At 37.4% G+C, this 25,573-nt stretch overlaps 3 protein-coding genes and 1 pseudogene across 4 annotated transcripts; 3 read left to right on the forward strand and 1 right to left on the reverse strand.

The window, feature by feature from the left end:
- The first annotated feature begins 2,600 nt into the window (after positions 1-2,600).
- Positions 2,601-5,409, forward strand: LOC110910340 (receptor-like protein 52). Its single transcript, XM_022155015.2, has one exon. The coding sequence runs from the start codon at positions 2,710-2,712 to the stop codon at positions 5,218-5,220; it is 2,511 nt and encodes an 836-aa protein (XP_022010707.1). The 5' UTR covers positions 2,601-2,709; the 3' UTR covers positions 5,221-5,409.
- A 4,932-nt stretch (positions 5,410-10,341) lies between these two features.
- Positions 10,342-11,897, forward strand: LOC110910339 (annotated as a pseudogene).
- Positions 11,898-11,960: 63 nt separating this feature from the next.
- On the forward strand, positions 11,961-12,803 carry LOC118487415 (receptor-like protein 54). The gene has a single exon (XM_035984248.1). The coding sequence runs from the start codon at positions 11,961-11,963 to the stop codon at positions 12,801-12,803; it is 843 nt and encodes a 280-aa protein (XP_035840141.1).
- A 1,225-nt stretch (positions 12,804-14,028) lies between these two features.
- LOC110910338 (cellulose synthase A catalytic subunit 4 [UDP-forming]) lies at positions 14,029-25,571 on the reverse strand. Of its 2 annotated transcripts, XM_022155014.2 has the most exons (11): positions 25,182-25,571; positions 24,980-25,098; positions 19,383-19,452; positions 19,158-19,299; positions 18,033-18,645; positions 17,664-17,801; positions 17,081-17,206; positions 16,764-16,976; positions 16,176-16,694; positions 15,068-15,418; positions 14,029-14,778 (listed from the first exon to the last, which is right to left on the reverse strand). In XM_022155014.2, exons 1-11 carry the CDS (start codon positions 25,390-25,392, stop codon positions 14,197-14,199), a joined length of 3,084 nt encoding a protein of 1,027 aa, XP_022010706.1. In that variant the 5' UTR covers positions 25,393-25,571; the 3' UTR covers positions 14,029-14,196. The 2 variants fall into 2 exon arrangements, with proteins under 2 accessions (XP_022010706.1, XP_022010704.1); XM_022155012.2 differs by lacking the exons at positions 24,980-25,098; positions 25,182-25,571 and adding an exon at positions 19,938-21,576.
- Positions 25,572-25,573: the final 2 nt, after the last annotated feature.

The raw sequence follows: 25,573 nt of genomic DNA on the forward strand, positions 1-25,573 counted from the left end.
TATACCGACCCGTATACACATATGTACTTGAATAATACACAAGTGTATAAATCTGGTTTATACCGACCCGTGGAAACAAGATGTAATAATACACATGTGTATAAGTCTTGTATATACTGACCTCTATAAACATATGTTAAAAATTATAATTTAATTAGGTTTAATATTTAATTTTAAAAGGAACATAACAGTTTAAAAAAAAACATTAGCCCTTCAATCTCTTATAATTAAAATAATAGAAAAATAACTAAAAATGAGATAGAGAGAGAGAGAGTTAAGAGAGGAGAAAATTAAGGGATTTTAATTAAAAGTACTTGGCTAATGTTAACATTACCCTTTTATTTAAAAAATGATCAATGTCCAAGATTAGTTCACTTAGTTCACTCTCAAGATGTTGTTCACTCATGATCCTAATCCATAGCATCATATTTAAGATAACTTAAAAATGAAAGTTTAAAATTCTATGTAATGTTATTGACTTATTGTCACCACCACATGAGGGTCGGTCAAAGATTTCTAAACTCCATTTCCCACTCTTAAGACCGTTCACAAAGGTGAAATTGTAGCCATGACTTACTAAAAGTAGAAACCTAATTATTTTTGTTGAATGTGCACATAATGATAATGACAATCGAGATGAATGTAAGGTTGCTGGAAGTACACAAGAAATACAAAGGAAATTTCCATACCCCAAAATTCCTTACGTGTTAGACAGATACATGATAAAATCTTAATGGACCACACAACCGAGTTTTGGTTTCGTGTTATACCCATACCCTACTCATTAAAACCATTAATTAATTTAAAACTAAGGGGGTGTTTGGGGTTGAGTTTTGAAAATAGATTATGCGTTTTGAATAATCAGAATCAGATAATTAGCTGTAACAAAACGTGTTACAGAAAGATAGTGTTTGGATTTGATTATGTTGTTTGATATGACAACAATCAGATAATCAACATCGTTTGGATTTGATTATGTTGTTTGATATCACAATAATCAGATAATCAACTATTTGAGTGTTTCGCAAGTATATATATTTCAAAAAAATAAATAAGTGAAAACGTAAAAAATCAGTTTTTGGATTATCACGTTTTCCTGCAACAAAGGGTGACCTACTTATGGATTATCACGTTTTGAACTCTACAAAACGTAAAAATCACTTTTTATTAATTTTTTACCAAACACTCAAAATAGATTTTTTGCAATTTCAAAACACAATAATCAAATAATCAGGTTGAAAACGCAATCCCAAACACCCCCTAATAGTTCTTTCTAAGAGGGTGTTTGGGGTTGAGTTTTGAAAATAGATTATGTGTTTTGAATAATCAGAATCAGATAATTAGTTGTAACAAAACATGATGCTGAAAGATAGTGTTTGGATTTGATTATGTTGCTTGATATCACAATAATCAGATAATCAACTATTTGAGTGTTTGGCAAATATATATTTAAAAAAAATAAACAAGTGAAAATCCTTTTTCTAAACGCAAATAATCAATTTTTGGAAAACTGTGTTTTGTTACAGTAGGGGGAGCTGCTTTTGGAAAAGTGCGTTTTGTAACTTTCTAAACACAAATAATCATTTTTTTAATTTTTTTACCCAAACACTCAAAACTGATTATTTACGATTTCAAACTCAATAATCTAAACATCGCGTTCAAAACTCAACCCAAACACCCTCTAAGTTTATTGTGTGTCAAGGTTGGGCCAACGCAGGGTAAGCGATTAACCAGGGCACATTCTTACAAGAGCTTCTATATATTTTTATTTATAATAATATGGTGCGTAATTACTCTATATAACTTAAGTTTGAATTTATAAAATACTTAGCTCTAAGTTTATTATGTGTGTCAAGGTAAGACAGACGCATGCTCTAGTCTTGTTGAACGTGGTTAACCTTTTGTTTCGTAGAAATCAACATACGGCCCCTCAAGAGTTGGTTTTTTCATTTAATTTTTTTTTTCCAAAAATATAACTTCAAAAAAATAACCTTTCAAATTCAAAACCCACTAACCTTTTTAAGTTTATATTTTAGAGGCCATCTTTTTATATATAAAGAAGATTATGTTTTGGAGATCGTTTTTTCTAATTGCACAGGACCCCCAAGTTCCAAGGTTCAGCCCTGATGTGTGTGTGTAAAAGAGAGAGAGAAAGATATATACCAAATATAAAAGAAAATGTTCGTAGAGTCACTTATCACGTTAATTTAATGGTTAAGATTTATAATATTTTAATTAACAAAAAACTAACAATTGTTGGCTGAAAGGACAACAAAGGAACAACTAAAATATAGTCTTTTAGCATTTAAATCTAGTATCATCGATGTTTTATATTTAAATAATTTTTATATACTTTATTACTTTTAAAAGACTCGGTAACAAAGTAAAAAGTTTTATTTCTTTAAATTTGAGTATAACAAAGCCACATGAATTGTACGACAAACAATGCTTCTAACTCATTACAACTGTGCGTCTAAAATCACTTGTAATTTAACGTGTGCTATCTACCTCACACTAGTTACCCATAAAATATCCCTCCCTTGTAATTATATTCACTAATATAACAAATTTTAGTTGCTATTAACATTCTTTGATCAAAAAATGACAAGAAAAAATCATTGTTTACAAGCTACAAACAACAATGTTGTCATTGCTATGTAACTTCATCAGCAAGGACTTTGACTTTTCTAAAGTCAACAAACACTTGCAATGATAAATTGCAGCCTTGAAACAATTCTCTATTCAAAATTTCAAATCAAAATGTCATTGAATTTACTCTTCATTCTTTTTACACTTTTCTCTTCATACCTTCCTACTTTTGTTGCAAAACCAGAAGCAGCTGATGCTTTACTCAAATGGAAAACCAGTCTCACAAACCAAAACAATCCCTTGCTATCTTCATGGTCCCTTGATCCAACTACTAATCTGACCCATGTAAACCGAACCACAAGTACCGCACCATGCTCCTGGTACGGTGTTCATTGCAATGATCAAGGGGACGTAGTAAAACTCAACCTTTCCACTTCAAGATTAAACGGTACACTTCAACACTTCACATTTTCGTCTTTCGCTAGTCTAACACATCTAGACCTAAGACTAAACGGCGTTTTTGGATCCATCCCAGTTGAGATCAGGTATCTTTCTAAACTCGTGTTTCTTGATCTTTCTAGTAATCATCTTTCCGGAACAATTCCTCAAGAGATCGGAATGTTAACGAATATTGAGACCCTTTCATTGCATAGTAATAATCTTGAAGGTCATGTTCCAGTTTCTCTAGGAAATTTGAGCAAGTTGGGTTATCTTCGTGTCGATAATAATAACCTATCGGGTTCTATACCTCCAGAACTAGGAACCTTGTACAATCTCGTGACGGTCAATATGTCAGTCAACTTCCTAACGGGACACATCCCGTCTAGTCTAGGAAATCTGACTAAACTCTCTGAACTGTACCTCTTCTTAAACAATCTTACGGGTTTGATCCCACCATCTTTAGGAAATTTGAGCTCGTTAAGGATCTTATATTTATACATGAACAAGCTTTCGGGTCGAATTCCTGATGAGCTAGGAAACATGAAGAGTCTGAATCTGTTACTTTTCGGCCACAATAAGCTCACGGGTTCCATCCCGGCTTCACTTGGAAACCTGACAAAGTTAAAGATACTAGATGTTCATGAAAACTTACTTTCAGGCGTTATCCCACCAGAACTCGGAAAACTAGAGTCGTTGATTCAATTAGCCTTCAGTCACAACGAGCTTAGCGGTCAAATCCCGGCTTCAATAGGAAATCTAAGCAGATTAGAGCAGTTGTTCTTCAACGACAACCAATTTAACGGTTCTATTCCTAAAGAGTTAGGAAACTTAAACTCTCTTGTTGAGATGCTTTTGCTCCTTAATCGGCTAAGTGGTCCGATCCCAGATTCACTTGGTAACCTAACAAAGTTGGAGCAATTCGCGCTGCATGACAATAAGCTCTCGGGTTATTTTCCTGAAGGGATACTCAACTGTAGAAAACTAAGATATTTGACTTTAGGTAATAACTCGCTAGTTGGCCCCGTCCCTAAATCGATTTGCAACTTGAGATCTTTGGAGACTCTTTACCTTGGAAGTAACCAGTTTAGTGGCGGGATTCCGCAATGCCTGGTTAACTTCAGCCACAATCTCACGGTATTGGATCTACGGTTGAACCGTTTGCATGGAAACATACCCACAACATTCTTGAAGCGAAACAACAACTTAAAGACTCTCAACTTGAACGGAAATCAACTTCAAGGCTCGATTCCTGGGACTTTGATCGACTGTAGGAAGCTTGAAGTTTTGGATTTGGGAGACAATAAGTTAACCGGTGGATTCCCGCACTGGATTGATACGCTTCCCGAGATGCAAGTTCTTGTCTTGAGAGGTAATAAACTCAATGGGACGTTACACACATCCAACACCGAAACCCCGTTTCCAAAGCTGCGAATTCTTGATCTATCTAGTAACGAGTTCACAGGTCTTTTGCCTTCAAAATACTTCAAGAACTTTAAAGCTTTAATGAGCGTGGATGGCGCTGCATCCGGAGAGTTCTACATGGATGGAAAGTCCATGTATTATGATACAGTGGAGCTAGGAGTGAAAGGATTGAGACTACACCTAGAGAGAATATCAGTCGTCTACAATACTATAGATCTTTCGGTTAACACATTTGAAGGGGAGATACCTGACACGATTGGACAGCTAAGATCACTTCGGTTTCTCAACCTATCGCGTAACAGTCTCACGGGTAGAATCCCGACAAACTTGACAAACCTTGTCCGGCTTGAGCATTTAGATCTTTCTTCTAATAAGATGGTAGGCAAAATTCCTGGACAACTTGCAAGTCTGACGTTTCTTGTAGTTGTAAACTTTTCGCAAAATCAGCTTCAAGGAGCCATACCTAAAGGTGGACAGTTCAATACGTTTGATAGTAGTTCATTTCAAGGGAACAATGGGTTATGTGGATTCCCATTAACAAAGAACTGTGGAGACGATGGTGTGTCATCCTCTCTGATGCCTGAAGAAGATGAGGATGAGGATGAAGATGAAGATGATACTTTCTTTAATGGCTTTTCTTGGGAATCTGTTGCTATGGGATATGGATTTGGGATGTTAATCGGATTGGGTATCGGATGGTTTGTGTTTTATTTGGGAAAGCCCAGATGGGTCATTAGGATTACTGAAAAACAGCCAATTCAGACATGAAGGAATATCATTATCAAGAAAGATTCATGGAATTAGAGGATGGGTAGCCACGAGAGCCCGCAAGCCCAATCGGATTTCTCAAGTTTCTGATGTTAGATCTCATTGTCCTTTTAAAAGTCTTGTATAGTTTACAAAACACACTGTTGTAATAAATGTAACTGATAATAAAAGACTTCAAATAAAATAATGACACATGTCATTCTTTCCTTCAATCTCATAAATTTTATTTATATTTGTTTGATAAATTAATGTTAATGTTAATATTAATATAAATTAATAACCAATATATAGATATCACTTATTTTTATCTTTATCTTTATCTAAAATTAATAAATAACTTTAATTTTGCAATTTAAACTCTTTGTTTTTTTACTTTTAAACACAAAGGATAATCAGCATGCCTTTCTCCCCCTGGCGTTCGACACGTTCGGCTCCTTGGCACCGGAGGCAGTTCGGTTCTTGTCTAGAGTTCAGCGTGTGGTCCACAGCAACTTTTCGACCCCTCAGGGGCGGGGCTTTGTTTTTAGTAAATTGGGGTTTTCTATTCAGAAAGGGATGGCGGCGCAATTTGTTGCTCGTCTACCCGCTATCCTTGTGTAATTTGCCCTGATGATTAGAATGAAATAACGAAGTTATATATTACTTAAAAAAAATCCCAACTCTTTTTTATTTTCAATTTTGGTCCACCATACTTTTCATCTTTCCCAAGTTTTTCGTTTCGTTCTAAATTTTGTGAGTTAACGCACCGCAACATGCGTGTGGGCTTCAACATTTTTTCGTATATAACTAACCATTCCCCCCCCCCCCATGATCTCTAGACTTAGGGGCCAAAATGATATAACCACAGGGGCCAAAAACGTAATTTACTCTATAGTTTATGTAATTATTGCATGATGTAGTTTCCAAAAAAATGGACAAGTATCTGCGGGTCAACCCGACAAACTAGACTGGTTCTAACCCGTTACCCAACTGACCCATTTTGCCACCTCTTTACATTACCAACCCGTCATTGTTTTCCGAGTTACTTAACAGAAAAAAACTGTATTTTTAGTTCTTTTACCTCTTTGCCCCATTCAGTTTTCTCTTCATATCCACAGCTAATAACATGAATGGCTTCTTCAATCAAAGAATTACTGTTAGTTCCTTCAGGAATCCCACCGTTTTCCATCAAAGTTGTAGTTATAAAAACCGGAGATTGCCCGAACCGTTTCTCAAAATTCTTTTGTGACATCAACGACGACTTCTCCAACTCGTCGTAACCCTCGAGCCCTTCTTCAATCCCCTCAAGATCATACACGGGTGTCATCGACTTTTTCGAGTACTTCTTTTTGCTTCCAAATTTTCCCAACCCAAATAGAGCTTTCACCCTTCAGACAACAATCTTGAATTTCCAATGAACGATGTTTGATTTTTTTAACTTTTTGGCGTTTTACCGAGAAAAATAACGCCACTAAATAAAAGCACCTTAAACCTCTAAATTTGATCATGCTAAATCAATAATGTTTCACTGTATGATGGTGAACAACATTGTTAATCCTCAGTTAAGAAAGATGTCTGACAATGTTGTCCACCCCATAAATCTAAACTTTATTGACAACAAACCTCAATAATGTTTTTATATGTTTTGGCGTTATAAATTTGATGAAAGTTGAGGATAAAGTCAATAAGATTTTACTCAATGAAATGGACAATATCCTCACTTAAGTATATTGTCCACTACATTGAGTGAACCTTACAGACAACCAAACTGAATTTCAAATAAACATTTTAATTTTAAAATATTTGATGTTTGGGTTTTTTGGCGTTTCTAAGAAGAATGGTATATATTAAATATGGAGTTTGGGGTTTTGTGTGTGTTTTTAATTAAAGGTCTTAGATGTTGTATATGTAGGATTTTTTTGGCGGTTTTTTAGGCGGTATTTTATTATAATTAAGTTTGGTGTTTTATATCTAATGGCGTTTTATAGTTAGAATGGTGTGTGCTATTTGTTTGGCGTTTTATTTCATGAGATGGCGTTTTGTGTGTAGTAGTCAAAAGACTTTTTTACCCTTAATGAATCGCGTCCACGTAATAAAATTGATGTTATTTACGAAAACGTCACCGCGTCAAGCTAGTCCATAGATTGTTTTGATCGGACGATTAATAAGCGTTCTCACCGTTCTCACACTTTTCACCGTTTTCTCTAAATCTTGACCTATAATATAATTTATCACAAGATGATTATGAATAATAGTACTTTTGAAAAGAAGTCGATGTTGTGACCACAAGTAAGTCGCTCAAAGACTTGCAAATTTCAATTTCCCAGGGGATGAGGAAAATTCAAAACCAATCACCACCAAAACGTCCCCACACATTATCAAAACAACTCAAGTTTGTTTCTGCCATTTGACATGTGTTGCAAGCTAGAAACATGATGCATATCAATTCTACACGTCCTTCACATTCGTAAAATAAATTTAGCCTTTTAACGGCCGTATATTATGAGAAAGTCCATCGAGTGTGTGAAGAGAGAGGATACGTTTAAAACAGCACACATTAAATTTCTATACGAAAACTACATACTTTCCACTACTAATCGAAAAGTTCGAGGGGTCGATCGTCCACTCCCGCCCACTAGAAGTTGTGCCCCTGCACCAACACACATTAAAACTTCATACCGCTCATCACCACCAACAGTTATCCATCACCATTTATAACCAAATCAATTACATATCGTGCAATTATCAGTCCATTATATAAAAAAATTGATTTCTAGTCTCCTCTAGCTAGTATCCACTAAGTTGATACTTTTACAGAAAGAACTTCATTGTGAAGTACCAAGCGTGACGAACTTTAAAATTACCGAAAGAACTATAGGGTTAGTCACGGTTGGTACTTAACGATGAATAGTTCTTTCGGTAAGACCATTTTCAGATAAGACCATTTTCAAGTAATGATTTCTCTTTTTTTCAATGTTCAAACATGCATAAAAATTTTTTTTTTTTTCAAGTTTCTTTATTTTCCAATTATCGGTCAACTTTAGAATCTACTCCAACTCTATTTTTTTTACACTAACTTAAACTTTTCATAATACTGCTATATAATTTAATGAAATTGTTTGGTAATTTTTTTTTTTTTTTTGTACATTTTTGTTGTCCAAATTTTTATTTCATTCCAATCATCAGGTCAAATTACATAAGGATAGCAGGTAGACGAGCAACAAACTGCGCCGCCATCCCTTTCTGAAGAAAAATTTTTTTTTCATCAATAGCATCATATTTAAGATAACTTAAAAATGAAAGGCTAAAAGTCTATGTAATGTTATTGACTTATTGTCACCACCACATGAGGGTCGGTCAAAGATTTCTAAACTCCATTTCCCACTCTTAAGACCGTTCACAATGGTTGAAATTGTAGCCATGACTTACTAAAAGTAGAAACCTAATTATTTTTGTTGAATGTGCACATAATGATAATGACAATCGAGATGAATGTAAGGTTGCTGGAAGTACACAAGAAATACAAAGGAAATTTCCATACCCCAAAATTCCTTACGTGTTAGATAGATACATGAGAAAATCTTAATGGACCACACAACCGAGTTTTGGTTTCGTGTTATACCCATACCCTACTCATTAAAACCATTAATTGACTTAAAACTATAGTTCTTTCTAAGAGGGTGTTTGGGGTTGAGTTTTGAAAATAGATTATGTGTTTTGAATAATCAGAATCAGATAATTAACAGTAACAAAACATGATGTTGAAAGATATTGTTTGGATTTGATTATGTTGCTTGATATCACAATAATCAGATAATCAACTATCTGAGTGCTCGACAAATATATATATTTAAAAAAATGAACAAGTGAAAAGCCTTTTCTAAACACAAATAATCAATTTTTGGAAAACTGCGTTTTGTTACAGTAGGGGGGAGCTGTTTTTGGAAAACTACGTTTTGTAACTTTCTAAACGCAAATAATCAATTTTTTAATTTTTTTACCCAAACACTCAAAACTGATTATTTACGATTTCAAACTCAATAATCTAAACATCTCCTTCAAAACTCAACCCAAACACCCTCTAAGTTTATTGTGTGTCAAGGTTGGGCCAAAGCAGGGTAAGCAATTAACCAGGGCACATTCTTACAAGAGCTTCTTTTTTATTTATAATAATATGGTGCGTAATTACTCTATATAAGTTTAGTTTGAATTTATAAAATACTTAGCTCTAAGTTTATTGTGTGTGTCAAGGTAAGACAGACGCTTGTTCTAGTCTTGTTGAACGTGGTTAACCTTTCGTTTTGTAGAAATCAACATATGGCCCCTCAAGAGTTGGTTTTTTCATTTAATTTTTTTTTCCAAAATCTAACTTCAAAAAAATAACCTTTCAAATTTTAAACCCAATAACCTTTTTAAGTTTATATTTTAGGGCCGTCTTTTTATATATAAATAAGATTATGTTTTGGAGCTCGTTTTTTCTAGTTGCACAGGCCCCTCAAGTTCCAAGGTTCAGCCCTGATGTGTGTGTGTAAGAGAGAGAGAGATATATACCAAATATAAAAGAAAATGTTCGTAGAGTCACTTATCACGTTAATTTAATGGTTAAGATTTATAATATTTTAATTAACAAAAAACTAACAATGGTTGGCTGAAAAGACAACAAAGGAACAACTAAAATATAGTCTTTTAGCATTTAAATCTAGTATCATCGATGTTTTATATTTAAATAATTTTTATATACTTTATTACTTTTTTAAAAGACTCGGTAACAAACTAAAAAGTTTTATTTCTTTAAATTTGAGTATAACAAAGCCAACATGAATTGTACGACAAACAATGCTTCTAACTCATTACAACCGTGCGTCTAAAACCACTTGTAATTTAACGTGTCCTATCTACCTCACACTAATTACCCTTGAAATATCCCCCCTGTAATTATATTCACTAATATAACAAATTTTAGTTGCTATTAACATTCTTTGATCAAAAAATGACAAGAAAAAATCATTGTTTACAAGCTACAAACAACAATGTTGTCATTGCTATGTAACTTCATCAGCAAGGACTTTGACTTTTCTAAAGTCAACAAACATCTTGCAATGATAAATTGCAGCCTTGAAACAATTCTCTATTCAAATCAAAATGTCATTGAACTTACTCTTCATTCTTTTTACACTTTTCTCTTCATACCTTCCTACTTTTGTCGCAAAACCAGAAGCAGCAGCTGATGCTTTACTCAAATGGAAAACCAGCCTCACAAACCAAAACAATCCCTTGCTATCTTCATGGTCCCTTCATCCAACTACTAATCTGACCCATGTAAACCGAACCACAAGTACCGCACCATGCACCTGGTACGGTGTTCATTGCAATGATCAAGGGGACGTAGTAAAACTCAACCTTTCCACTTCAAGATTAAACGGTACACTTCAACACTTCACCTTTTCGTCTTTCGCTAGTCTAACACATCTAGACCTTAGACTAAACGACGTTTTTGGATCCATCCCGGTTGGGATCAGGTATCTTTCTTAACTCATGTTTCTTGATCTTTCTAGTAATCGTTTTTCCGGAACGATTCCTCAAGAGATCGGAAGGTTAACGAATCTTGAGACCCTTTCATTGCATAGTAACAATCTTGAAGGTCATGTTCCAGTTTCTCTAGGAAATTTGAGCAAGTTGGGTTATCTTCGTGTCGATAATAATAACCTATCGGGTTCTATACCTCCAGAACTAGGAAACTTGTACAATCTTGTGACGGTCAATATGTCGGTCAACTTCCTAACGGGACACATCCCGTCTAGTCTAGGAAATCTGACTAAACTCTCTGAACTGTATCTCTTCTTAAACAATCTTACGGGTTTGATCCCACCATCTTTAGGAAATTTGAGCTCGTTAAGGATCTTATATTTATACATGAACAAGCTTTCGGGTCGAATTCCTGATGAGCTAGGAAACATGAAGAGTCTAAATCTGTTACTTTTCGGCCACAATAAGCTCACGGGTTCCATCCCGGCTTCACTTGGAAACCTGACAAAGTTAAAGATACTAGATGTTCATGAAAACTTACTTTCAGGCGTTATCCCAACAGAACTCGGAAAACTAGAGTCGTTGATTCAATTAGCCTTCAGTCACAACGAGCTTAGCGGTCAAATCCCGGCTTCAATAGGAAATCTAAGCAGATTAGAGCAGTTGTTCTTCAACGACAACCAATTTAACGGTTCTATTCCTAAAGAGTTAGGAAACTTAAACTCTCTTGTTGAGATGCTTTTGCTCCTTAATCGGCTAAGTGGTCCGATCCCAGATTCACTTGGTAACCTAACAAAGTTGGAGCAATTCGCGCTCCATGACAATAAGCTCTCGGGTTATTTTCCTGAAGGGATACTCAACTGTAAAAAACTAAGATATTTGACTTTAGGTAATAACTCGCTAGTTGGTCCCGTCCCTAAATCGATTTGCAACTTGAGATCTTTGGAGACTCTTTACCTTGGAAGTAACCAGTTTAGTGGCGGGATTCCGCAATGCCTGGTTAACTTCAGCCACAATCTCACGGTATTGGATCTACGGTTGAACCGTTTGCATGGAACCATTCCCACAACATTCTTGAAGCGAAACAACAACTTAAAGACTCTCAACTTGAACGGAAATCACTTCAAGGCTCGATCCCTGGGACTTTGATCGACTGTAGGAAGCTTGAAGTTTTGGATTTGGGAAACAATAAGTTAACCGGTGGATTCCCGCACTGGATTGATACGCTTCCCGAGATGCAAGTTCTTGTCTTGAGAGGTAATAAACTCAATGGGACGTTACACACATCCAACACCGAAACCCCGTTTCCAAAGCTGCGAATTCTTGATCTATCTAGTAACGAGTTCACGGGTCTTTTGCCTTCAAAATACTTCACGAACTTTAAAGCTATGATGAGCGTGGATGGCGCTGCATCCGGAGAGTTCTACATGGATGGAAAGTCCATGTATTATGATACAGTGGAGCTAGGAGTGAAAGGATTGAGACTACACCTAGAGAGAATATCAGTCGTCTACAATACTATAGATCTTTCGGTTAACACATTTGAAGGGGAGATACCCGACACGATTGGACAGCTAAGATCACTTCGGTTTCTCAACCTATCGCGTAACAGTCTCACGGGTAGAATCCCGACAAACTTAACAAACCTTGTCCGGCTTGAGCATTTAGATCTTTCTTCTAATAAGATGGTAGGAAAAATTCCTGGACAACTTGCAAGTCTGACGTTTCTTGTAGTTGTGAACTTTTCGCAAAATCAGCTTCAAGGAGCTATACCTAAAGGTGGACAGTTCAATACGTTTGATGGTAGTTCGTTTCAAGGGAATGATGGGTTATGTGGATTCCCATTAACAAAGAACTGTGGAGACGATGGTGTGTCATCCTCTCTGATGCCTGGAGAAGATGAGGATGAGGATGAAGACGAAGATGATACTTTCTTTAATGGGTTTTCTTGGGAATCTGTTGCTATGGGATATGGATTTGGGATGTTAATTGGATTGGGTATCGGATGGTTTGTGTTTTATTTGGGAAAGCCGAGATGGGTCATTAGGATTACTGAAAAACAGCCAATTCAGACATGAAGGAATATCATTATCAAGAAAGATTCATGGAATTAGAGGATGGGCAGCCACGAGAGCCCGCAAGCCCAATCGGATTTCTCAAGTTTCTGATGTTGGATCTCATTGTCCTTTAAAGTCTTGTATAGTTTACAAAACACATTGTTGTAAATGTAACTTATAATAAAAGTCTCCAAATAAAATAATGATACATGACATTCTTTCCTTCAATCCTATAAATTTTATTTATATTTGTTTGATAAATTTATTTTAATATTAAGGGTGTCCGGGGCACTTAGTGGGGAGCCCAGCGGTGAGCCAAGTCCCCGAGCGGGAACACCGCCGCCATCAATGCGGGGAAGTTAATCGGGGAGTGGGAGCGGGGGGGTATTCACCGATTGAGAGAGAGGGGTGATTGCTTGTTAATGTGGGTCCATTTTTTTTCCAGCAATCATATTTTTTTCTTCTTTTTTTATAACAAAATAATTGTGTGAGTGGAGTGATGCCAACATTTAAGTGCAAAATGGGGACTTAAGAGGGGAGTTGACGTGGCGCGTGTTGATTGGCCGTGCGTAAGAGGGGGGACTCCCCTAAGAGAGGAGTGCCCCTCTCACCCTAATATGAATTAAAAACCAATATGTAGATATCACTTATTTTTATCCTTATCTTTATCTAAAATTAATAAATAACTTTAATTTTGCAATTAAGACCCTTTGTTTTTTTTACTTTTAAACACAAAGTTTTTCATCTTTTGCATTTTAATCCTAACTCTTTTTTATTTTCAATTTTGGTCCACCATACTTTTCATCTTTCTCAAGTTTTTCATTTCGTTCTAAATTTTGTGAGTTAACGTACCGCAACATGCGTGTGAGCTTCAACATTTTTTGTATATTTTTTTCCGTTTGACTGGCCCGTCGCGTCACATATATTTTTCTGCGTGTGACAAGTTCGTCCAACACACGGGTCCTGGATGGACTTAGTTATTTTTTTCTATGTTTTACGTTTCGGTTTAATTTCTCAGCAACGAGCGTGCGTGATTCAAATATTTTACGTCTGCTTTTCGCTCGGCGTTATTTTTTCCCGTTTTTATTTATTTTGTTTTTACGAGCTTTTTCGGTGTTGGTGGTCGCTGACAATGGTATAGTATTGCTACTACTTAACTAAGTTTTTTGACAAACGCTGCAACGCAGGGGCTTAATATTAGTATGTTATAGTGTTTGATTCTTATAGTGTTATGATATCTTGTAGGTAAATATAACATACTATCAAATAACCAAAAACAAAAGATCTTTAGATTCAAAATATACAAGTATAATAAAATTCAAACATACATTATGATCTTGTATCCAAATCATTGCAAAAATTCAAAACCATTTGGTCAAATCACCCAACCAAGCTTTCAACAATCAACCATCTTCTAGCATTCCACCCCACATTGTTTAAGAATCGGGCCCGATTGTTTTGGCAAGAACGGGTCAATCCTAACCCAAACCAACGAGAAGATCGACGCCAAAAGAATCGACCACAAAACAACAATAGTCGGAGTCCGGTTTTGCCTTCCCATCAAACCCTTTAGGAAAGGATACAAATGCACAATGACCCAGAATGCAAAGAACAGCTTCCCAAACAGCGGGCCCCACGACCCATACCCGTTGTTGATCGCGCCAGATACTCCCGCCACAACACCAACAATGTTCATGATGATTAAAGTTGTTGGTGGGATTAGAAGTGTTGTCCATTTGAACAAGTATAGTTCACCGAATTCACCATCATCGGCTGCTTTTGATGTGACGGTGAAACTGGTGTCAACGCCGCCAAGAACCTTTAGAAGACCTTGAAATACGGCGAAAAGATGGGCGGAGACACCACCGATCACCCAAAATTGTTCGTTTCTCCACAGATCTTGGATGCTGACGTGGCTCCACCTGAGCTCGAGCACAGCCGTCATTATAATCGAAATGAAAAGCGCAAGGAACCACATGCTTGCAAGGTTGTTAAGCTGTTGAATATATATAGAAATGTTAGTTAAAAGAAGAAAATGCCCTTGGTTTTGACTTTTGAACCAGGGTAGAAGGTTAAAATAGTAAATTTATGTTATTTAGACGTTAAAAGACGAATATACCCTCGATTTCGAAACAGCTACGAGGGTTAAAATAGTAATTTTATGTATTCAAATGCTTCTGTAGAACAGTGGATCAAAAACTAGCCATAGAGTAGTTTCATTTTATTTAGATGTTAAAAGACGAAAATACCCTCATTTTCTAACTAACTGTCAACAGAAACTTTACCGTTGGGATGATGAATTTTCCAGTAAGTAGACAAACAGCCGGAAGGGTACAGTAAGCAAGCAACGGGATTGAAGTAAAAGGGTAAACGATTGTGTTAATGTACGCGAGCCTCTGGAGCGTTTTCAGCTTCCCGGCCCACGCGTACCAGAGGGGGCAATGTCGGCTCATGAAAATCTCAACCGAACCAAGAGCCCATCGAAGCACCTGGTGCAACCTGTCGGACAAATTGATCGGTGCAGACCCCTTGAATGCGGCCCTTTTTGGCATACAGTAAACCGATTTCCATCCTCTACAATGCATCTTGAATCCTGTCAGGATATCTTCTGTGATCGATCCGTAAATCCATCCAATCTGTCGAAGAAAGGGGTACGACGATATTCAGTTAAAAAGAAAAAGTGTCAAATGGGTCAAACAAATTGAATAGTGTATTCAAACACATAAAACCTTAATTGTTTTACTAGAAACATGTGTTTATTATTATAAAAAAATATATATAACTTTTTAATCATATTTGCAAATTAATTATTTTATAATTTTGAAAAGGTAGATAAAACAATGTTTACTGGTCCGCCCAACCTGGTTTGACACGTTTTGACCCGTACAAAAAGAATACCTGTTTTGACCCGTTATCCAAACCTCAATTGTTTAAACACATAAAACCTAAACTGTTTTACTAGAAACATGTGTTTATTATTATAAAAAAAATACCAACTTTTTAATCATATTTGCATGTTAATGATTTAATAATTTTGAAAATGTAGATAAAACAGTGTTTACTGTTTACTGGTCCGCCCAACCCGGGTTGGCACATTTTGACCCCTACGAAAAAGAATACTTGTTTTGACCCGTTACCCAAACCTGTCTCACAAACTAATATTATTATAATAATATAGTTTATGTAATTATTGCATCATGTAGTTTCCAAAAAAAATGGACAAGTATCTGCGGGTCAACCCGACAAACTAGACTGGTTCTAACCCGTGACCCAACTGACCCATTTTGCCACCTCTTTACATTACCAACCCGTCATTGTTTTCCGAGTTACTTAACAGAAATAAAAAAAATAAAAAAAAATAAAAAAAAAAAACTGTATTTTTAGTTCTTTTACCTCTTTGCCCCATTCAGTTTTCTCTTCATATCCACAGCTAATAACATGAATGGCTTCTTTAATCAAAGAATTACTGTTAGTTCCTTCAGGAATCCCACCGTTTTCCATCAAAGTTGTAGTTATAAAAACCGGAGATTGCCCGAACCGTTTCTCAAAATTCTTTTGTGACATCAACGACGACTTCTCCAACTCGTCGTAACCCTCGAGCCCTTCTTCAATCCCCTCGAGATCATAAACAGGTGTCATCGACTTTTTCGAGTACTTCTTTTTGCTTCCAAATTTTCCCAACCCAAATAGAGCTTTTAGCCCTTTCTTCTTTGACTTTGACTTATCCTTTGACTTTTTCCTTGACCCACCACAGCAGCAGCAACAGCACCATGAAGGCCAGCAATCACATGTCATCTTCGGTCTTTTTTCCGATACCGGGGGATCGTATCCGTATAACGCCTGTCGGTTAAAGACACATCCTGTACCGACATACACCGGGCCTTGGATTCCGTCAAGTCCTCTCATGTTAATCTGTTATGTAAGTAAACGGGTCAAAATTGCCATCTGTTAATAGCTGGTTATTGAAAGTTTGAAACTTACATCGAAGAACACGACATTGCGATTAGCATAACGATCGTTGCGATCTATACCGTCGAATCGTTGCGGGAACTGGACGTAACAGAGCTTTTTACCCAACTGTGGGTCCATTAAGAAGCACATAGCTTCTCTTACAGCTTTACTGTTGTTGACATAGTGATCACAATCCAGATTGAGCATGAATGGTGCATTTGTAAGCACTGCCGACACTCGAATCTGGTACAGAAAACAAACAAATATACTTGAATTAAAACACAACCGCGGATACTTTGTTGATAGTTGACTGAATAGGCTACAATGGGTCGAAAAGAGTAACGTACAAGGGCGTTCATGGCTCCGGCTTTCTTGTGATGGTTATAACCGGGTCGTTTTTCACGCGAAACGTAAACCAGTTTCGGTAATTCCTTGCCTTCAACATCAAGTGCACCTCCACTTCCTAGATAAACCTGTGCAGAGTAGAACATAACATGCATGTTAAGTCGAGATTAAGCGGAACCCGTTTCACAACGGGCCGTTCTGACCCGAACACATCCATTTGGTCAAAACATGTTTTAACCCGGACCAAAATGACCACTTTTTAAAACTGGTCGTTCTGACCCGAACACGTCCTGGCCCGGACCCATTCTAACCCGTACCTATTTTGGTCAAAACTCGTTTTGACCCAGACCAAAATGACTACTTTTTAAAACGGTTGATTCTGACCCGAACCCGTTCTACCTATCACCAGCCTGACCCGACCTACCCGTTTTGCCATATATAATTTGTACGTAAAAATATCCGTGTGAATCGTTGTTATATAGTATCTGATACTGGTATTTTGTGCATTATATATGTATTTGGCACTCAAGTAACAACGATTCATCGATTTTTTTTTCGAATCATTATAGTAAAAAGAAAATATACCTGAATCATTCCTGGGTGATCTCGACTGTCATTACCGGGCCATGGTGTCCCGTCTTGCATGACCCAACCTTCTTCAGGCTTCTTCATAGCTTTAGCCACCAATGCGTTAAGTCTCACCTTAAACTCCTCGTATTCTCTCTGTCGGGTAAAAAACGATTAAATTCTCGTACTCGACTATTTGCATATAAAAATACCATACGGTCAACAAGAATAAATAGTCGGGGTTGGCTAAACGTACCCTACCCCTTTAACCTTTATAAAAATAACAAATCAATAGATTGTGTTTTGTCTTTTAGTGTTAAAAAAAAGGAGAATACAGCTGAGGTACATTTAGCACAACCCTAAACAGTTTGTCAGTTTTACACTTACTTTCATGGCTCTACGATCCTTTACGAACGTAGGCTGCACTTTATCCTTCAAGTAATCAATCTTCTCCGAGAAATAAAACTCCGGTGCCCTCGGCTCGATGCTATACTTCTTAGCGAACGGAACCCATCGTCGAGCAAACTCAGCGGTTTCCGACAATGTATCAAACAGTAACATAGAAGCGCCATCATCCGACACATAACAACTCACTTTCTCAACCGGATAATCAACTGACAGGATCGACAGAACCGTGTTTGCAGTAATAATAGGTGGTTCCTTAAGCGGGTCGACCGAACTCACAAAGAAGTCAACTGGCAAAAGCCCGTTGGGTTCACCCTCGCGTTCGAACCGTAGGGACAGGCGGTCCAGGTAGGTTTCTCGGTTGATTGGGAACCATTTTGGGAACTGGTCAAGTATCCAGGACAATGCGAACCAGATTTCGCAGATAACGGATATGAGCCATAGCGGGTAAGCATCGGAAGCCGGGGTCAAGATCCGAAACCGGAAGAAGAATATGAGGATCACGAAACGTACAACGATGACGATTCGGTACGGGTTGATCAAGCTTGATGAGATTGGGAGCTTTCTCCATAAGGGTTGCCTAGCTTCAGCCATCCTGCATTGATGTTCAAGTAAATATCAATCATGTCGGGTTGACGGGTTGTGGGTTAGCAGACTGGTGGGTTGAATATTCAACCCAAACACGACCCGTGTTTTTTCATGTTGAAACATCAACGATTCAACCCTAACCTGCACACACTTAAAACCATGTAACCTGAACACGACCTGTTTAACATAACAGATTTACCTAAAGGGGTCAAACGGGTTGACGGGTAATAATCAAGTTGTAACCCTGTTAATGGGTTGGTGGGTTGTAAAAAATTGGTTAAACAGGTTAATGCGTTGACCTCTTTAATAAAACATGTTTAACTAAACGGGTCAAACTGGTCAACCTAAACACGACTTGTTTAATTAAACAAGTCAACCCAAACAGAACCCGTTTCTAAACGGGTAGATACGCCAACTCAAAACCGGATTATTTTCGTATAGTGTTCAATTTAAACGGTTAAAGAAACTGATTTTGACTGTTGAAAGTCAAACTGATAAAAAACCGCGGGAAATGCTTACAGAAAATCGTCTTCTTCGCCAGGATCGCTTGCACCACCGTCAGCTTTTGTCACGAGGCCTCTCTTTTCTTGTCGGGTTTTCCATTTTTCGACGCGATCTTTCCATTCGTCGTCTCTATCGCCTTCAAGATCCTTACCCGCAACTGCATACAGTGGGTAAATAATATATATGTTACCCAAACAATGATTCTAAATCGTCTTCTATAAATAAAAATGTTATCTTTACCACTTCCAGCGTAGGAGAAAGCAAATCCATTGGTATTGGACTGTTTTGGAGGTTGAGAGTCACCATTTTCCTGTGAAAATCAGTCACTAGAATTTAAATTTCAGCTTTTTTTTTCTTTTTTCGGTTTATTCGGTTAGATTTAATCGTTTAGAAAAAAAATCGGTCCTAAAAACCGAACCGAATTTAGAAAGTTCAAAACCGAAAAAATGGAATTGAATTTTGATTCGGTTCGGTTTTCAGTTTCCAAAAGGAAATTGTTTATTATAATTTGTTTTACCATTATACGTTTTAGATCGGGCTAAATGTTAAAAATTAAAAAAATCATTAATAGATATTCGGTTTATTCAGTTCGAACCGAATTCAGAAAACCCAAAACCGAATTAAAACAAGTTGGCCGGTTCTGATGGTACAATATTTATACAGTTCGGTTCATGATTCGGCAAACGGTTCAAAACTTTGAACCGGCCACGTAACCGCCCCAACATTTTTTTTATTGTTTTTTCTTTTTTTCAAATACGGAGTTCTGTGTATATATTATATTCATGAACAAGAAACCGGCGAATCAGAAGGCGCTAAAGTTTCTTTCGATGGTGCGATCAAATCCTTCATGATCCCAGTAGCAAACTTCCTTCTCAACCTTTCCCACCCGCTTCGCCTAGCTGGCAAACACATCTCGTAGTCATTCCCCGACACCGAAAAAGGCGGGACCACACCGCTATTCGCAGCCTTATCAAAAACCGCGAAATCTATGTCGTAATCAACAACCTTCCTTTCACCTACTCCACATCTACCTACTTGATCTTCAGCGACTGCATTCCAGAACTCACTCGGCTCTTCACCTTCCTTAACGGTCAACACAGGCCCGTTCGCCTTCTCATATCTTATAACCTGTGACGCACCTAACCTCGCACTTTCACACATCAACGAATCACACTTCTTCCCAACCCAAACATAAACAGCTGACGGAACATTAACAATAAACGCCCCACGCGAATCAAGCGCCATAGCACCCGGCCTCGCCAACAATTTCGGCACCAAATGAAGCGGCGCATAAGACGAGTGCGGCGCAATCCTATACATCCTCAAAACCGAATTCGGGCTAACCGGCACACCATGAACCCGTTTTTGACACTGTAACAGCTGGCTCGCGAACCCCATGTTGGGGTTCGTCACGCCTCTAGCCGCTTTCACGCGCTGAAACGCGGTCTCAAAGCTTTCGCCTTCTCTCCACATAAGATAGGCTATGACCAAAGATGTTGACCGTGACACCCCTTGACAACAATGCACAAAAACGCGGCCGTTTTGCTCACGGACATCCTCAAAGTAGTCAAAAACATCGTACAAAATAGAAGTGATATCCTCAGACGGGTTGTCTTGAAGCCACAATGTTTTGTAGACTAAATCTTTTTTGAAATATTCCGGACACACAAAACCCACACAATTCAAGACATGTGTGATATGATTTTTCCGAAGTACATCACGGTTTTTTGCAACAGCATCACTCCCTAAAAACACGTGATCTATAATTCTAGAACATTCTTTATCAAAAAACGCAAGTTTATCTTTCTTAAACTCGAATTCTCTGGGGGGTTTTCCGGTGTTTAAATCCAACGGTGGTGTAGGTGGTCTAGCACTCGCTCTAGCACCGGGGGTGGTGCAGGTGGCGGTGATATTGGGCCACACACCGAGATCATCAGAGCCTGCAGTGGGCCACTCTTGGGCCTTGGGCCTGGTAACTGAAAGCGGCTGAAGTGGGGGCAAACTGGCCCTCGCTTTTCCGGCAGCCCATGAGACTGACCTGGAGTATATCTTCCGGGTGTCTCCGGCTGCCGGCGGCAGCTGTGGTGGTGGTGTTGGTGTTGGTGTTGGTGAAGGTGAATGGGTGTCGTCTTCTTCTAACATGGTATGAATTTCCGAAACTAAAATAATAAGAAATTGATGGTTCTAGGAAAGAGGGTTATGAGATTGAAACATGGGGATTTTTGATTATGATTTTGATTTTCAATTGTCACCTAAACTGGTTGACTGTGTGCGAAGGAGGACCGAGTAAACGATGACTGAACTATCGATGGTGGGGTATGGAAATAAAGAAAAAGTTGTTCAGAAAAAGGGGGCGGGGATGGTTGAACGAAGACTTGAATAATAAGGGGTACCTCTTATAGTGTTTAAAGAAAGAGAAAGAGAGAGCATATGGTAAGTTTTGGATATTGAATGGGAGGAGGTGGTGGACATTTTTGACCGAGAGAGAGGTGGTCAAAGATGACGATATCGTAGAAGAATATGTGTTGCTATTTATAGGATTTGACGTACTGGAATTCACAATATAGTTATTGGTGCTAACGTATGAGTTTTGGTAAACCAAGCAAAGAGGAAAGTCGGACCGTATTGGTAATTTCATTATCATATTATCGGTATCACATTCTATTGTAAAATCGTTTGTTTTATATTCGGCTTAATATTTTTACTGGTTCGAGTTTTCAATACATTTTAATTTATTCTTTTATTATTTATATAGTTTTATTTTCTAAAGAAATAGAAATATGTATGAGCAGGGGCGGATGTAGAAGGGTTTTACGGGTTCCTAGGAACCCAGTCGATTTGGAAAAAAACGTTTTTTTTAGTGTAAACCTTGTATGATTTGTAAAAAATACTGAAAAATTCGTGTAAATCTTGTATGATTTGGAAAAAGGAACCCGGTGAAAAAACTGGCTGGATCCACCACTGTGTATGAGTATGCATGTTTTGGCAACCGATTAGGGATTAAGATAGTGAATTTTAAAAACAAATCTCGTATCTGGTCTTATCTACCTCATTACCTATCCTGAATGTTTCGGGTTTGCTTGTTTGGGTTTGGATTATTTGCCATCCCTAGTTGTTTTGATTAATATATTGTGTCAACGTACTTTAGGTCATGCGTTAAATATATTTACCCAACTTTCTATAAAAGTTTATCAAAATTAAAAGCTAACACGTGATTATAAAAAATCACGTTTTCTTAATTTTCCAATATTAAAAGACGTTTATCAAAATTAAAAGCTAACAAGTGACTATAAAAAGCCACGTTTTCTTAATTTTCCAACGAAAGACGATTTTCAGTTTAAAATTACTCCAAAAATAACGGAGTCAGACAAATGTTGTCACGTGTCCACGATTCCACGTTTTTTTTTTTCTAAATACCTCCGTGAGAAGCACGTCTTAGTCAAATATTGTCACGTGTCCATGATTCCACGTTTTTTTTTTTCTTTTCTAAACACCTCCGTAAGAAGTACGTCTTTTGATGATTCTGTATGAAATTATGAGACCTAGGACACAATCAATCAAATAATACCACATATATATGGTTTCACGCATTTTTGGAAATTCACATCGAAAATAACGTTTTTTTTTCACAAAAATTTTCAATGAAAATTAATGATCAAAGATGGAACTAACTAAATAATGTCACGTGTCACAAATTTTACGTTGTTATACATTGAAAATGCTATCTAGCTCATTTAATTTATTTCTCTTAACATAACAATTGTTAAAAAAAATCATAATTGAAACTTTACTCGTTTCTTAAAACAGATTTCTCGAATATAGAAATGGAACCCTATCAGCTTTCTCCATGTTACTTTTAAACTAAGTACTATGGTAAGGTGAAAAAAGCGTTATGATATACAACCACGTAGGCAGGAGTACAAAATTAGTCTCATTTTTCACTAAGGTATATTATGGTGATGTGAAATCTAGTGAGATGCGTAATTAAAGTTTTAAAAAAGAAATAGTGGCGTAGAGCTAAATAATTGGTTTTGTATATTAACTAGTGGGATTTCCCGCAGCTTCGCGGCGGGAACTCAGACGATATCAGTTTAATTCGTTACGGTATCAACACCTTCTGTAGTATTCGAAAAGAAAAAAACCAAAGTCTTTGTATAGCATACGCGATATCAAAACGTGTTTTACATCAACCGAGAACCATAACTTACTTTAAAATAGACATATACTGGTACCAGTTATCATAATACCAATGGATGTTGTTAGGTTCGTCACAGTACTTTACTTGTGTAGCTTACGACATAAAAAATACTCTTTTTTAAATAGAACATCATTTCAGTATCGAAATACCAAGAGCAAAATAAAAAACAGTTATGTACATAGTTTTTTTTAGCGAAACACAAGTTATTTGTGTGTCCATAATTGTGAAACCATTTACAAGTTATCCTTTTTAGTTTGAGTCTATGCAATATGACTGTATCATTGTATAGCTTTAACGCACTTTGTGATGCACTGAATAATTACCTATACGGCTATAGCCAAGTTAAAGTTGTAATGCCTCCTGTATCTTTTTAAGCATCGTACCAATGCCAGGTTATTAATCTGTCTGCAATTTTGTAGTTAGGTGTATTCATAATGGGGAAAAAAATATAGTAAAACTGTGTATGTTAATCCAATTTTTTATTTATATTTTTTAACATAAACTTTTGGTTATCTATAATACTATAACCCACTTTTAAACCACATGTTCAATACATAGATATTTGCATTTTCGTTTTCATTTTCATTTCAAACCTTAAATTGACACATTAACCCATCATCTTGTCCTTATCCCACCGGAGACAAAAAGATTAGAAGCTTATAGTTCTCAGGCGTGATCAACAATCATCGGACGGCTACCGGCGACGGCAATACTCTTACCGAGCTCCATTGACATCGGTTACACCCTCAACACTGCTCGCCTCGGGACTCCTCCACTCGGCTTCATCACGATCGGCGACAACATTGGTGACTAACAGGTACAGCCCACCTCCAGGGTGAGACATCGCCAAGCCCAGGTTCTCTCTTCACCAAAATCATCGCATTACCAAACATCTGTCATCCTCCGCCTCACTTCCATCTCGCTCCACATTCCTCCTCGTATCACATTATCAACTGTTTCCCGTTTCCGCTGCTCAAAAACTTGACCGTGCACTGCCAAATTCCTATTCGAGACTCCAACAGCTTTCCATCTCTACACTCTCTCTTATCCCTCTAATGTCCGAGTTTTTGCTGGTTGTTCGCGATGGCAGATTCGAAACGTTAATCGAATAAATCGAAAGGTATCAACGACGCCGTTCTATATTTGGTGGTATCCGAATCGGTGGAAGCACTTATAAAGCTACGGTGGGAGAAGCTTGCACCACGCCAATTTCTGGTGGAGGCCGAAGAGATGTAAACTTATAAAAAAGAGGGCAATAATTTTGGAGCTTTTGTAGATTTGGACTGAGGGTGAGGGTGTAACTGTCATTTGACGGTTACTGTAGATAAGATGATACCCGGCGGTAAGCGAGGATGCCCCATTTGAGAGAGAGAAACAGGCGTGCAAAGTGCAAACGCACCCATTGTTTAGTTATAACATGACACGTGGACCAATCAACTAAGATACTGTAGTTAAGACCTTTCATAAAATAGTAATATAGTATAATTTATATTTTATTCCATCGTAAATTGTTTTAAAAACTAACTTTTTTCAAATAATAAAAAATAGCCACTATGACGGTCCAACCTCCAAAATATTATCAAAACTGACCGAACCTGACCATGAACACCCCACGTATTAAGAAGTAAAATTGAATTACCGATGGATTATCCACACGATTATGATCTCGGATTTCTTGCTGACTCTTTATCTGGAACTCATCCTCAAAATCATCTCCATCGTCACTTTCTTCGCCATCTCCAACAACTCGCGGACACCCTACACACAAAACAACTCAACACATTATAACAAACCGAATCACACGACCAAACACACGAAAAAAACATCGAAAAAAACATTACCTTTATGTCGTTTATAACGAACATTGCATTGCGGACAACATTGGTTCCCTTCGCTTCGCTCGTAAAGGTAACAAGGCCGACACACGGGGAACTTGCATTCATGACAAGCAACAAAAAGATCACCATTCTCCTTTCGACCAATCTCGTCACCACAAACCTTGCATATGTTGGTTTCAAGGTGGCCATGGGAGCCTGTGAAGAGTGCAGCCATGGGAGAAACAAAGGGTGGAGCATGAGGTTATGGTGGTCGAGAATAGGGCCTTTTGAAGAGTGTGATTGGATGTATGGTGGCAGTTCACCAACTGATGGTTGGGTGTCAAAGGTTTGATTAGAAGAGAAGTTACATTTGTTTTTTTAGAGATATCTTACATTCTAAGTGTCTAAACTCTTGA

The sequence above is a fragment of the Helianthus annuus genome, chromosome 15 (assembly GCF_002127325.2).
Source record: "Helianthus annuus cultivar XRQ/B chromosome 15, HanXRQr2.0-SUNRISE, whole genome shotgun sequence".
NCBI classification, from domain to species: Eukaryota; Viridiplantae; Streptophyta; class Magnoliopsida; order Asterales; family Asteraceae; genus Helianthus; species Helianthus annuus.